The sequence below is a fragment of the Aedes aegypti genome, chromosome 3, assembly GCF_002204515.2.
Source record: "Aedes aegypti strain LVP_AGWG chromosome 3, AaegL5.0 Primary Assembly, whole genome shotgun sequence".
Lineage (NCBI taxonomy): Eukaryota > Metazoa > Arthropoda > Insecta > Diptera > Culicidae > Aedes > Aedes aegypti.
This window is the reverse complement of record NC_035109.1, coordinates 224,985,847-225,000,219: the sequence shown is the minus strand read 5'-3', so window position 1 is coordinate 225,000,219 and position 14,373 is coordinate 224,985,847. Positions and strand designations below refer to the sequence as shown.

The window sequence follows — 14,373 nt, the reverse complement described above, 5'->3', positions numbered from 1 at the left end:
TTATATGAACCCAATTTTATTCATATTGAAAACAAATGTACATGAGTTTATAAAAAATAATCACTTCATTAAAAGCGACATCAACATTGAACAGTAATAATCTACGATATAGATTTCCCCATCTATCTCTCAGTGATTTTTTATACGATGCAAAAGATACGAACTCATCACTTTAAATTTCTCCGGACATTTATCACACGAAAAAGCCTCCAACTGTTGCTCGTGTGTCCTGATATGAAAAGCCAAGCCGGCAGCATGGGAGAAAACTTTATCGCAATCCTTGCACTTATAACTGTTGATTTCGGTGGACTTTGATTGCTTGCAGTTATGTTGTTGCAGTTGTGCAGTCGAAGAAAAACGCTCGTTGCATACCTCACATTTGAAAGGACGGTTTTCAGAATGCGACAGTAAGTGTTGCCGAACTTCGTCAATGGATCTGATGTTTGCCGAACAAATGTTACATTCAAAAATATGAATCGGTTTCTTTTTCTCATCATCTTTAAGAGAACTTACAGTTGCCGGAGAGTGGTCTGATGATGTTGGCGTATTCTCGTCTGCTCGAATCTGAAATCGTCAAAAACTAGAATATGATGTCGAAGATATCCCTAAAGATTAGAAGCTCTATACCGGTTCATCAACGGGAACCGTTCTTCCTTTGACCATGTCGTGCGTCTTTTGATGCGCTTCGAGATGTTTCTTCGACTTGAACCACCTTCCACAACGCATGCACAGATATGGGTTTTTCTGAATGTATTCCAACGACTTCAGAATTTTATCCTCTCCGTCATGATCAACTTGATGCACTGATTGCAGATGTTCGACGTGCAGCTTTGTAGAAAGGAAGTAGTCATCACAAAACTTACACACGATGGGCAATAGATCCGCATGGGTCTCCATATGGGTTCGGAACCAATACAGCCTGGTGTAATGGCGCAAGCAAAACTGACAATCGAAACTTGCAGATGTTCCATGCGATAAATGATGAGGAAGAAAAGTATCCATGTCCGGAAATTCCATCTGACATCTTTTGCAGAGAAGAAGTTGTCTCTTTTCCTCTGCTGCTTGTATTTTCGATTTGGTTTCGATGACTGGCGGACTTTGTTTGTCCGGTTTGGATGCTTCCATCTATTAAAAAAAGAACAAAATTTACCAAAATTAATTATTTTTATAATTTAGACGGCATCCACAAATTACGTAACGCTCTAGGGGGAGGGGGCAGTAGGCTCAAGCGTTACGACTCATACAAAAATTTGAAATTTTTCATACAAAAAGCGTTATGGAGGGGGGGAGGGGGTCAAAAATTTCCAATTTTAGCGTTACGTAATAAATGGACGCTGCCTTATACAAATCTCAAAATTTTCCTTGTGAAAATTGTGGGCAGAGGGTCCTACCCGTTTGGCATAAAAGCTGTTTAGCATAACCATTCCATGGGCCACCGAATTCCGTGAAAATTTGCTGCTTGTTGCTTATCCGAAATAAGAATACACGTGTTTTTTTGGATTTTTTGATTGGTCACCCTTGGTTTCCGAAATATGGTGGACCAGAAAAATCGCGATTTTGCAAAATACAGTCAACCCTCCATGAGTCGATATTGAAGGGACCATCGACTCATGGAAATATCGAGTCATGAAACAGCAATGCTCTATGGAAAGCCGTTTGAGGGGACCATCGTAGTAACCAGGGCAGGCAATCGTCAGATTCGTCACAGTGCGATGACGAAATAAAAAAAGACATCGTCATACAGTATAATAACTCTGGCAGGTCGTTGTCTCTTCATCGACGAAAGAATGCACGACTAACTTCAATCCAAAATCGTCAACGAGCAAATTTTTCTTCATCCCGCTTGCTACCCTTACTCACAAGAAGAAGACGTTTACTGTATATTCGCTTGCTTCGCACCAACCAACGAATGCCATCACATAATTGCTTGTATTGGCAAATGAACCCGCTTCCCTTATGATTCTAAAATAGCTTGGTTGGTAAGCGCGTGGTGTTGACGATTCGGAGGTCGTTTGTTCGATTCCAGTCGTGTTTTGTTATTTTCTTTTTGTTTTATTTTTTTCAAAAAATGCTCTCAATCTGTCGAAGACACGATTCATATTTTTAGTCGGCTCAGTGCTGCCGAACGAAGATTCGCCCGTAACGAAGGAATCGTATTTGTTCGTCATGACGCCGAGCCTCTGCGCCGGATCTCTGCGGCAAATCGTCATCCGACGCTACTTGAGTGACGATGACGATGCTTCTTTTAGTTTCGTCGCCGACTTTTTCCATTTGAAGGTGACGATTGTCTGCCCTGGTAGTAACCATGAAATTTGATTTTCAATATGGTTCCATGAGTCGATATCGAGTAATGGAACATCGACTCATGGAGGATTAACTATATTTATTTAAAAAAAAAATATAACTTCTGAGCCGCTTGACCGATATTCAATATTCTTGGACGGAATGAAAGCTAAAGATTTTGACTTCTCAAAAAATATATAAAATTTCACAAAAATTGTTTTTTTACATGAAAAACATTCACAAATTTCCGTTTTTCGCGTTTTAAAGGCCTCGGGACAAAAGGGGCTGTTCTCATTTTTACTTGAAAGTTCAGAAAATTTTACGTTTACATTTTCAGCGATGTATGTTTTTTAGTTTTGAAGATATATTTTTTTAAATAAAAAATCTGTCAATTTTCATCGGCACACACTGTAGGTCTCAGTGCATTAGATTTTTTATTTAAAAAAATCATAACTTTTGAACAGCTCAACCAAATTCCAATCTTTTTTTATGAAATAAAAGCTTAAGATTTCAACTATTCAGAAAAATATATAAAACTCTGATTTTTTTTTACTTGAAATATATGAAAATTTCATAAAAAACTAGAATGTTTTATATTTTTTTTTTGTAAAAAAATTTTTTTGTTCAGTTTTATATTTTTTCTGAAAAGTTTAAATCTGTTAGAATAAGTAAGCCATGAATTCTGATGTTAGAATAAGTAAGCCATGAATTCTTAATTTGAATATAACTTCAGTTCTTATTAGCTATCGCTACGCAGCAGACGTGTTTCATTTCTATCAGGTTATGGGCCTGACACGTTGACTCCTTAGTAACGCGTAGCAACGGATCAACAAGAGTGAAATTTTTTTTTTCCAAACGCTGAAAAGAGCTGAAAATTCTGAAGATTTTTTTGAAAATGTCGAGAAACCAGAACGAAGGCGGTGCGGAAGGTATCGGCGATGGACAGAATGCCAATCCAGGAAGGACCGGTGGTGAATCCATTCCGAGGGTACCTGCTGTGAGTGGAATTTCGTTACCTGCGACGGAACGGCTGCGTGGGAGAGAAAATTACACCTCGTGGGCGTTTGCAACCAAGATGCTCCTGATTCGCGAAGGAACTTGGGACGCCGTAACACGGCAAGCAGAGGATCCGGCAGATGCGATTTCCCTTCGAGCCCTCGCTACTATCTGCCTGAGCATTGAGCCAGTGAACTACAGTCTGGTTCAAAGTGCAGAAACAGCAAAGGCAGCGTGGACGAATTTGAAAAACGCCTTCCAGGACGACGGAATGACCCGGCGAATAGGGTTGCTCCGGAAGCTGACCAGCATACGGCTGTCGGAGTGTAGTTCCGTGGAAGATTATGTAAGCCAGATGATGTCGACCAGTCACAAACTGTCAGAAGTTGGTTTCAAAGTCGACGACACGTGGTTAGCAAGTCTTCTTCTGATGGGTTTGCCGGAAATGTATGAGCCCATGATCATGGGTCTTGAGGCGTCCGGAACTCGAATCACAGCTGATGCAGTCAAGGCCAAGATTCTTCAAGATGTGAAGATGAGCAGTGCGACGAAATCCAGCTCCAGTGACGGAGCCTTCTACAGCCAACCCAATAAGGCTAGGCAGAAGGACAAAAGTGCGGTGAAATGCTTCAAATGCAAGCGATTGGGGCATTATGCGTCCGAGTGTCAGAAGCGAGAGGCCAACGACAAAAAGGAGAAGAAATCCGGAAAGCAAGCCGCTTTCAGTGTTCGTGGAGCGCCAACCGGCGTGTGCGATGAGTGGATTTTTGACTCCGGGGCGACGTCCCATATGTGCCGTAACAAGACGATTTTGAAAGGTGCCAAGGAAGTGGCACAGCGCATCAACGTGGCAAATAACGCAGAGTCCGCAGTAGTGGCAACAGGCACCGTGCAGCTTAAAGCAGATGTGGAAGGTAATTCGTGCTGTTTGACGATGTCTAATGTCCTGTGCATTCCAGACCTGGCGCTTAATCTGTTGTCTGTGAGCAAAATTTGCAACAACGGCTATCGAGTTGAATTCTCCAAGGGCACCTGTGAGGTGCGATCCCCAACTGATGAGCTCGTTGCCGTTGGCAGGGAGGTAGGAGGCCTCTACAAGTTGTGCTTGGCCAACGCGCAATTTTCGTGTGCGGCAAAGGAAGAGGATGATATGGTCCTGTGGCACAGGCGGATGGGCCATTTGCACGAGCAAAGCCTGAAGCAGCTACGTGGTATGACTACTGGTATGCAGTTCCGGGATGCGAATATTCCCACGTGTACCGTATGCTTACAAGGAAAGCAGCATCGTCAGCCGTTCAAGAAGAAGGGTACTAGAGCAAGCGAGGTTCTCGAACTAGTACATTCGGATCTATGTGGGCCGATGGAGAATGCATCGATAGGCGAGAGCAGATATTTTCTGACGTTCATTGACGACGCCAGTAGGAGAGTGTTCGTCTACTTCATCAAATCGAAGAAAGAAGTTCTGGATTGTTTCAAGGATTTCAAGGCGTATGCTGAAAATCAAACCGGTAATCGCATTAAGAGGCTCCGAACCGACAACGGTCTGGAGTACGTAAATCAAGAGATGCAACGATTCTTGAAGAGTGCGGGAATCCATCACGAAATGACGGTTCCGTACAATCCGCAGCAGAATGGACTTGCTGAACGGATGAATCGAACAGTGATTGAAAAGGCGCGATGTTTGCTGTTCGATGCCAAATTGGAAAAACGTTTCTGGGCAGAAGCCGTTGCGACGGCAGTTCACTTGGTCAACCGTTCACCGACTAAAGGACTAGATGTGACTCCTGAAGAAGCTTTCAGCGGCAAGAAACCGGACCTTTCCGGACTACGAGTGTTTGGCACAAAGGTGATGTGTCATATTCCGAAGGTCAAGAGGCAGAAGTGGGATGCGAAATCCGAGCCAGGAATCTTTGTTGGATATGCTGTCCAGTCGAAGGGTTTCCGGGTCTACGTTCCGCGAACCAAGAAGGTCATCATCAGTCGAGACGTTGTTTTCACGAGCGAGGTTCCAGATACATCAAGTCCGGTCGAATCAAACGATCCGGATGGTAATAGATGGGTGCAGTTGGAGTGCGGAAATCCGGTCGATTCTGGTCGTGATGGCGATGTTGTTGTGGGCATTCCGTCCGCTAGGCCAGGGGCTACGACCAACAGCGAAAACGAAACCGACGATGACCTTGACAGCAGCGTCGGTGAGACGGACTATGACAGCGCAAATGATACTGTTGTTACGGTGTCTTCTCCTGCGCTCCCTCCGCAACAAGAGGATCCACAAACGGTGGTCAGGCGCAGCGCGAGGGAGCGCGTACGCCCAGGCAAGTATTTGGATTACGATATGACGTGCAGTATTCTTCCTGAAAGTATTGTGTGTCCACAGGTTAACGACGAACCACAATCGTACACAGAGGCCATGGGAAGCTCCGACCGGACGTCGTGGCAAAAGGCGATGGAAGAAGAGTTCGAGTCTCAAATGAACAACGGGACCTGGGAGCTAACCAATCTTCCGGTAGGACGCAGAGCGTTAAAATGCAAGTGGGTCTACAAGCTGAAGACTAATTCCGACGGATCAGTACAGCGTTATAAAGCTCGACTTGTTGTCAAAGGCTGTTCGCAGGTGAGAGGTGTCGACTATAACGAGACGTACTCTCCGATAGTCAGGTACCGTGTACGCACCTAACTTTGCGCAGCTCCAAACTTTGCGCATTTTTAAGAAGCCAGAAGAAATGATAATTAATTATTGATTTTTTTAACAATTCAGTTTCAGCAACATGTTCGTTTATGTAAAATAAGTATTTGGCATACATTTGTTTACTGAGAAACGCTCGTTAATGTTAGTAAATAAACAAAAAACCTTATCGTCACACGTATAAACGTCAACTTTTACACCGTCTTAGCACAAGCACTAAGGAGTGGCTCTGTCAAAAATCAACATTTTTCCGAACAAAACTATGCTGTGAGAAGTATAATTGCGGTGTATTAGCAAAAAGGGTAATATTCTAGTAATTCCATTAATTTTCCATACAATATGTCGAATTTTTATTTGAAAAAAAGCGATGCGCAATGTTAGGACCCATTTTTTACGTGAGGGTCTTAATTTTTGCGCACTTCTAGCAATTCGGAATGGCACGTAAATACATGTACGTCATTGCAAATGACAAAAGCTGTCGATCTTAGCAAGAATGGTCACTCAATCTATAAGGCAGCGGTTACATGTTATATTCCTGAAAGTACCTTTTGTATGAAGCTGAAGGCAAAGTTGTGCATTGAAAAATCTCGGAAATCCCACTGTATTGACGCAGGAGGAGACTTTTACAGTAAATTTGGATAATTGATAGCGCAAAGGTTGGCTTCCCAGTTGATGCACAATGATTCAAGTTCTAGTTGTCTAGCAAAAAAGCCCGTTCAATTATGGTATATCTAATACGTATGGCGGTAAATTAATAAAAAATAATTAATCGCGAGAGATCAACGATATATCTCCCAAACTTCCTCCACTTCCAGCTGACGACATGTGCAACAGAGAAGATTTTCTTTAGAAAGCTTCCAAATTGTGCGAAATCGAATTGTTCAGACCATCAGCAGTAAATACGAGCATCGAATTTCGATAGTTATTCAAAGAGATGGAACCAAATTTAAAAAATAAGGAACAGAAACAACAATAAAATAAAAAAAAGTTTAAGAATTAAAAAAAAAACAAAAGAATAAATGATATAAACCAACTTACGAAAACAAATAAGGGATGGTACACAAATTATGTTACGCTAAATTTCAACTTTTTTGACCACCTCCCCCCCTCTGTCACGTTTTTTGTATTAGTCCTCCGAAATTTTTGTAAGACTTGTCACGCTTGGCTTGAGCCCCCCCCCCTCGGAGCGTGACGTAATTTGTGCATGACCCCTAAGCATAAGCTACGGCTGTAAACTATATTGCTCAGATTGTAATCTTGTGAATATATGGTAAAAATTAAGAACAGTGTAAGTCACTATTCGTGGCCACTCTATGTTTGGGGTGGTTGAACAAATTAAATTGAAATTCACGAAAAAGCTCATGATGAAACTCATATTAGTTGTACCCTTTTTATTTAATACAAAACCAGTAAGAAAGTAAAATTATTCAGAGCAAACAAGCAATTTAAGGCATGCGCAAAGTTAGGCACATCATGCGCAAAGTTAGGAACAATTCAGATTTTGTGCGCAATGTTAGGCACAAGGTATTGCATCCCCTTTTTATTTTGTTTTATTTTTTATGAATTATTTTCATTCTTTTAAAATCATGTGTTCTACTGAAGGGTTAAAAGCCTATCATTGACAGAAGTTTGAATAAAAAAAATATATATTTTAGCCTTATTTGAAACAAAAATAAGATGATAATTTCTTAACTGCGCAAAGTTTGGTGCGTACACGGTATGCCAGTCTTCGCTATCTGCTGGCTTCAGCTGCTCAAATGGGTCTCCGTGTGTACCAAATGGACGCTGTGACAGCGTTCTTGCAGGGAGATTTGTCCGAGGAGGATATCTTCATGGAGCAGCCCGAAGGATTTGCAGACCCAAGAGCTCCGAAGAAGGTTTGTCGTTTGCGTAAAGCTTTGTATGGTCTGAAGCAGGCTAGTCGGGTATGGAACACTAAGCTTGATGCGGAATTGAAGCGAATCGGCCTGAAGCGTTCCAGTTTTGATCCATGCGTGTATCACCATTCAAGCGGTGACGACGTCATCTTCACTGCCGTTTATGTCGACGATTTGCTGGTGTTTTCCAACCAGTCGAGGTGGGTGGAATACGTCAAGAAACAGTTGATGTCCAAATTCCACATGAAGGATCTCGGAGAAGCGGAACAAGTTTTGGGAATGCGGATCACCCGTTCAGGAGATACGGTTATGTTGGACCAACAGCGGTACATCGATGAGCTACTTCAGCGCTTCAAGATGACTGAGTGCAACCCAGTTGCAACGCCGTTCGATGGGAACCAACGATTGTCGAAGGAGATGAGTCCAATTGATGACGACGAAAGGCAGCGTATGGCTTCAATACCGTTCCGTGAGTTAGTTGGCGGTCTACAATTTCTGGCTCAATGCACGCGACCCGATATTGCGTACGCAGTCAATTCTGTCAGCAGTTTTAGCAGTAATCCTGGAGAGGCACACTGGACGGCAGCCAAGAGAATCTTGCGTTACCTGAAAGGAACTAAGATGATGAAATTGGTCTACGTGAAGCAAGAAGACAGAGCGTTCGAAGGGTTCAGCGATGCGGATTGGGGTAATGACCCCGAATCAAGGCAATCAGTCACCGGATACGTTTTTCAATTCGCTGGTGGATCAGTGTCATGGAGTTGTCGCAAGCAACCAACCGTTGCACTCTCTACGACCGAAGCAGAATACATGGCAATGTCTGCCGCAACACAGGAAGCGTTGTGGTGGCGAGGATTTCGAAGCGAACTATTCGGAGTTCAAATGCCAGTTCAAATAAGTTGTGACAATCGAAGTGCTATTTGCTTGGCAGAAAAGGAAATTGGATATTCACCCCGCAGTAAGCACATCGACTTGCGTCATCATTTCGTGAGAGAGCAGGTCGAACTTAAAACAATTACGCTACAATACGTGGAATCGAAACAACAGAAGGCAGACGTCCTGACGAAACCAATCAGCGGAAGGATGTTTCATCAAGCCATTGAAGCCTTAGGAGTTGCAAAGATTCATGTTTAAGGGAGGATGTTAGAATAAGTAAGCCATGAATTCTGATGTTAGAATAAGTAAGCCATGAATTCTTAATTTAAATATAACTTCAGTTCTTATTAGCTATCGCTACGCAGCAGACGTGTTTCATTTCTATCAAAATCTTTTAGTCCATAAAAACAATATATGCCTTTTTTTTTAATCTAATGCGCTGAGACCTACACTGCCCATAAATGCATGTCAGTCCCATCTTTGCTGGGTTTCCTATGCACATGGGACAATTATGCGTTTATGGGCAGTACAGTGTGTGCCAATGAAAAATGACAGATTTTTTTTTAAATAAATATATTTTAAAAACTAAAAAAAATACATCGCTGAAAATGTAAGCGTAAAATATTCTGAGCTTTCAAGAAAAAATGAGAACAGCCCCTTTTGTCCCGAGGCCTTCAAAACACGAAAAAACGGAAATTTGTGAATTTCTTGAAAAGTCAAAATTTTAAGCTTTCATTCTGTCCAAGAAAATTGAAAATCGGTCAAGCGGTTCAAAAGCTATAATTTTTTTTTAAATAAAAATTTTGCAAAATCGATTTTTCTAGTCACCCTATTTCGGAAATGGTCACCCTAATCAAAAAATCCAAAAACACGTGTATCCTTGTTTCGGATAAGGAACAAAATAGCACATTTTCACGGAATTCGGTCACCCACTAGATCGGTTTTTCATGGAATGGCTGAATTGTTCGATATAATAGTCAATTTGCATAACTTGAAAATGAAGGTACTAGAATTGGTACAGTAATGTCCGGGACCATAAGAAGCGTCATAAAATTGCATGTGACTTTCCCCCTTTTTTGTTTTTTACAAGGAGGAAATCTGCAAACAGACCCCATAAGAAGGTAACTCAGGGACACCAACGACCGACTCATTAACGCTCAACGCTCCGTCGGCGTAATTATCGTCATCATCAAAACATCAAAAGCAGTTTTTCTGTCCAAATCTAAAAACCATTCGATGAAAATGTGTTCACTGTATTTCGATTGGAGAATAGAATACAGTGAATACATTTTCATGTAAATTTTCTTAATTTTGAACGAAAAAACTGCTTTGAAAAATTCCGAAATCAATGACGGATCCTGCCCCCTTAAACCAGCCCATGCGCTGTACATTAGCCTGGGACACGGTTATATGAAAAATTTAAATTCTCGCTCCAGTCCACTTTTCAGATTGCATTTAGGTCCCATAACAACTGTGCAAAATTTCAGCTCGATCGGAGAAACTATATTTTAGCGCCAGCCGTTTAAAGTTTGTATGGGATTTACTATGGGAAAACTTAGTTTTGCAAAGAAAAATCGCCAGAGGTCGCTCATTGACCGCTATAAAAATTCTGAACAGAGATCTCGATAGGTATTTTTACGATGAACAACATTGCCGAAGACCGCAAAGCTTGTAAAAAAAGTTATTAAGCATAGACTATTCGGAAATTTTGCCCGATTTTGTTATTATTGTTATTCCGTTACATGTTAATCAACGTCGCCTTGCCAAAAGGTTTTTATTAAATAACTTTTTACACAAAGTGTCAGATTGTTTCGCGGTCTTCGACAATATTCTTTATTGTAAAAATACCTATCGAGGTCTGTGTTCAAAATGTTTATAGAGGTAAATGGGCGACCTCTGGCGATTTTTCTTTGCAAAACTAAGTTTTCCCATAGTAAATCCCATACAAACTTTGAACGGCTGACGCTAAAATATAGTTTCTCCGATCGAGCTGAAATTTTGCACAGTTGTTATGGGACCTAAATGCAATCCAAAAAGTGGACTTGAGCGAGAATCTAAATTTTGTCCCACTGTACATGAGCAATAATTCTCGCTGAATTGCTCAAGTGGTGTACAGAGTGCACCGACATTACCGTGGACTTCAGACCCTCATCTCCTTGAAACCACCTTACGGTATTTCTTCGGGGAGGGATCAGTGCATATAGCACAACACATGTACCAGAAGTAGCCTAGGCAAACTGCTTATTAGGGGGCGGCTTATTTTTCAAAAGTTCTCAAAACCAAAAATTCGTGTGATTTACTGAATTCGAATTCGAATGAATTTTAGCCTCAATAACTTTATTAAATTAAATTTATGAAAACTTTGTAGTACATCAAATTTGTCTAAAATCAAAACAAGTTTTGATTAAAAGTAATTTTTCCAATTTTTTCCTCATTTTACTAAAAGTTTCAACTTTGACCATAACTTCATGATTACTGAATGAATTCCAAATCTGTTAACATGATTTTGAAGTTAATTCAATTGTTTTTAAACTTTTCATACATCACATTTCACTAAAATTGTGGGCTTCGTGGCCGTGCGGTTAGTGTCGTCAGGCAATGAGCGCATCGTGTCATGGGGTGTGGGTTCGATTCCCGCTGCAGCCATTGAAACTTTTCGTCAGAAATGTTTCTCGGCTGTACCATTGGAGCATGCTTGTCCGTTGTCTAGTGTTAAGTTACAGTCTGTGCAGCTAAATGGCTGAAGACAGTGTCTGTCCCAGCCGGGAGCAGCGGACTGTAAACGCTTAAGAATTTCGGAACGTTTCGGTTCTTCGAGAACACATCAAACACGCGGCTAATTTTCACGAGTGATGGTATAGTACTGGTTTATTGAACAACGAGTCAGTTCAGCAAAAGTGAAATAAAAATAAGAACAAAAACAATCGTTGCAAATATCAAGAGAAAGAAAATAGGGGTGTTCAAAATTCAACCAACATCCACCCCGGCGTTGAAATCGTTTCAACTATCCTTGTCCATGTCCAACGGTAGCAGACAAATTTCGCTAACGGCGCGCTTGTAGTCGCCCTTCGAGGTCCTCAATGATACGACTCGCGTAACTCCATCGGGTCCAGGATGTAGCGCTGTTATCCTCCCAAGCTGCCAATGTAAAGGTGGAGCGTTTTGATCCACGACGAGAACTAGTGCACCCAATGGAATGTCCTTTCGCTTCAGCCATTTGGATCGAATCTGTAGTTCTGGCAAACACTCGGTTATCCATCGCTTCCAAAAGTGCTGCAGCATAGTCTGGACTAGCTGCCAACGTGATAATGTCGATTCGCGTAGATTCAAATATAATGGCTCTGCCACTGCTTGCATTTCTCGCCCAATGAGGAAATGAGCTGGCGTTATTGCAGAAAAATCATTAGGGTCATCTGAAGAAGGTGCTAATGGTCGTGAATTTAGCACTGCTTCTATCTGCGTCAAAGTTGTGTAGAGTTCTTCGTAGGTGAGCTTTCTGTCTCCAACTACTCTAGTGAGGTGATATTTAACTTGTTTCACCCCAGCCTCCCAGATACCCCCGAAATGGGGGCTCCTAGGTGGGATAAACGACCATTCGAAACCAAGCTTGCAGCAGAATTCGACGATCTTCTGATTTTCATGTTGGTCCTTGAACATTTGTGCCAATCTTTCCAGTTCACTGTGTGCGCCAATGAAATTGGTCGCATTATCTGAGAACATTTTGTTCGGAATTCCACGCCGACTAGTGAATCGTCGAAGTGCGGCGAGAAACGCATCGGTCGTTAAATCTGAGACGAGCTCGATATGTATGGCACGTGTTAACATACACACAAACAAGCATACGTACGCTTTCGTGATCAACGGCTTTCGTCCTACTGATGTTGATTTAAGCAGAAATGGACCTGCAAAATCCACACCGGTGTTGGAGAACGTTGGTGCTGGTCGTACGCGGTACGACGGCAAATCACCCATCAGTTGTTCGGTTCTCACAGGATTAGCCTTGAAACAAGTAGTCTTCTTCTTCTTTCTGGCATTACGTCCCAACTGGGACAAAGCCTGCTTCTCAGATTAGTGTTCTTATGAGCACTTCCACAGTTATTAACTGAGAGCTTTCTTTGCCGATTGACCATTTTTGCATGTGTATATCGTGTGGCAAGTACGAAGATACTCTATGCCCTGGGAATCGAGAAAATTTCCTTTACGAAAAGATCCTCGACCAGTGGGATTCGAACCCACGACCCTCAGCATGGTCATGCTGAATAGCTGCGCGTTTACCGCTACGGCTATCTGGGCCCTGACACAAGTAGTGCAATTTCGAATAATCTTTCGAATGGTTGTCTTCACGTTCAATGGCCAAAAACGCTGTCTGATGATAGCCAGAAGGCCTTTCTGTCCTATGTGCATATTGGTGTTATGCTGGCTTCTGATGAGTGCTTCTGTGAAAGGGTGTTTCGCCGGGAGCAACATCTGATGTCGACTGTCATAAGGGATGAAGGCGTGCTTAATTCTGCCCCCGACTCTCAATATCCCATCCTCTGAATCCAAAAATGGTTTGAGGCTACACAGACGATGCTTCGACCCACTATTTTCTTTCAGCGCCTGAATCTCTGACTGGAAACATTCCTGTTGCACCAATCGTACCATCAAAATTAACGCCTGCGCTCTTTCTGCTGATGTGGGTGGTCCCTTGGTGATCAGTTTTCGCTTCGATACGATGTAATTTGCAAACCTAACAACGTAGGCCATGGATTGCTGCAATTTGTCGAAACTGCTCAATCTGTCAAATATCTCCAATCTTTTCGGGATCCTGGACGTCATCGTTAGGCTTGTTCGCAATTCCGGCAGTTCTGCGTCGGATAGTTCGGGCTCTTCATCGGTTTCGGTCATCGTCCTCAGCATTGGCGGACCCTTCCACCAAATTTCGTTCTTCATCAAGTCCCGTGGTCGCTGACCTCGTGATATGGAGTCAGCAGGATTTTCGCTAGTTCGTATATGACGCCACCGGAAATGTCCAGTAAGCCTTTGAATTTCCGCAACTCGGTTGGAAACATATATTTGAAGACTTTGCGGAGATTTTTTTATCCAACAGTAAACGATTTTGGAATCCGTCCAGAGGTTTACCGTATCCACTTTCAGATCGATAGCGTGCAACACTTTATCTATCAACCTGGAGAGTTGCACAGCTGCAAGCAGTTCTGCTCGGGGAGTCGATATAGGTTTAGACTTACCGGTCTTTTTTGGAAGGATTCTTGATTTGCTAGAAATCAAGTGCATCGTAGCTTCTGCGCCATGGCGAATTATACGGGTATACACACACACGCACCATAGGCGTGATCAGATGCGTCGGAAAACCCGTGCAACTTCACTGTAATCGCACCGACGGACGAAATCCATCTTGGGACCTGTAGCTCATTCAGCTGTACTAATTCATTTCGAAACGATCGCCAGGTTTGAAGCAAGTCCTGTGAAACTGGTTCATCCCAGCCTGTCTGCAGCAATGATACTTCTCGTAGTATGAGCTTTGCGGATGTAATGACCGGCCCAATGAGTCCTAATGGGTCGAAGATTCTTGCTACCTCGCTGAGAATTTGTCTTCTGGTACAGGTGTCTGGATCGCTGACAGGAACACGGAAAGAAAACCAGTCGTCTCTAGGA

General features: G+C 42.4%; 1 protein-coding gene across 1 annotated transcript in view; it reads right to left on the bottom strand.

Moving 5' to 3' along the window:
• The window catches only part of LOC5565112 (zinc finger protein 426), a 40,206-nt gene continuing 25,833 nt past the window's right edge, over positions 1 to 14,373 (bottom strand). Inside the window, exons 4-6 of the mRNA XM_021850600.1 lie at positions 628 to 1,125; positions 514 to 564; positions 1 to 436 (exon numbers count right to left, since the gene is read on the bottom strand). Coding sequence (XP_021706292.1) covers positions 428 to 436; positions 514 to 564; positions 628 to 1,125 — 558 coding nt within the window. The 3' untranslated portion in view covers positions 1 to 427. The remainder of the gene's footprint in view (positions 437 to 513; positions 565 to 627; positions 1,126 to 14,373) is intronic.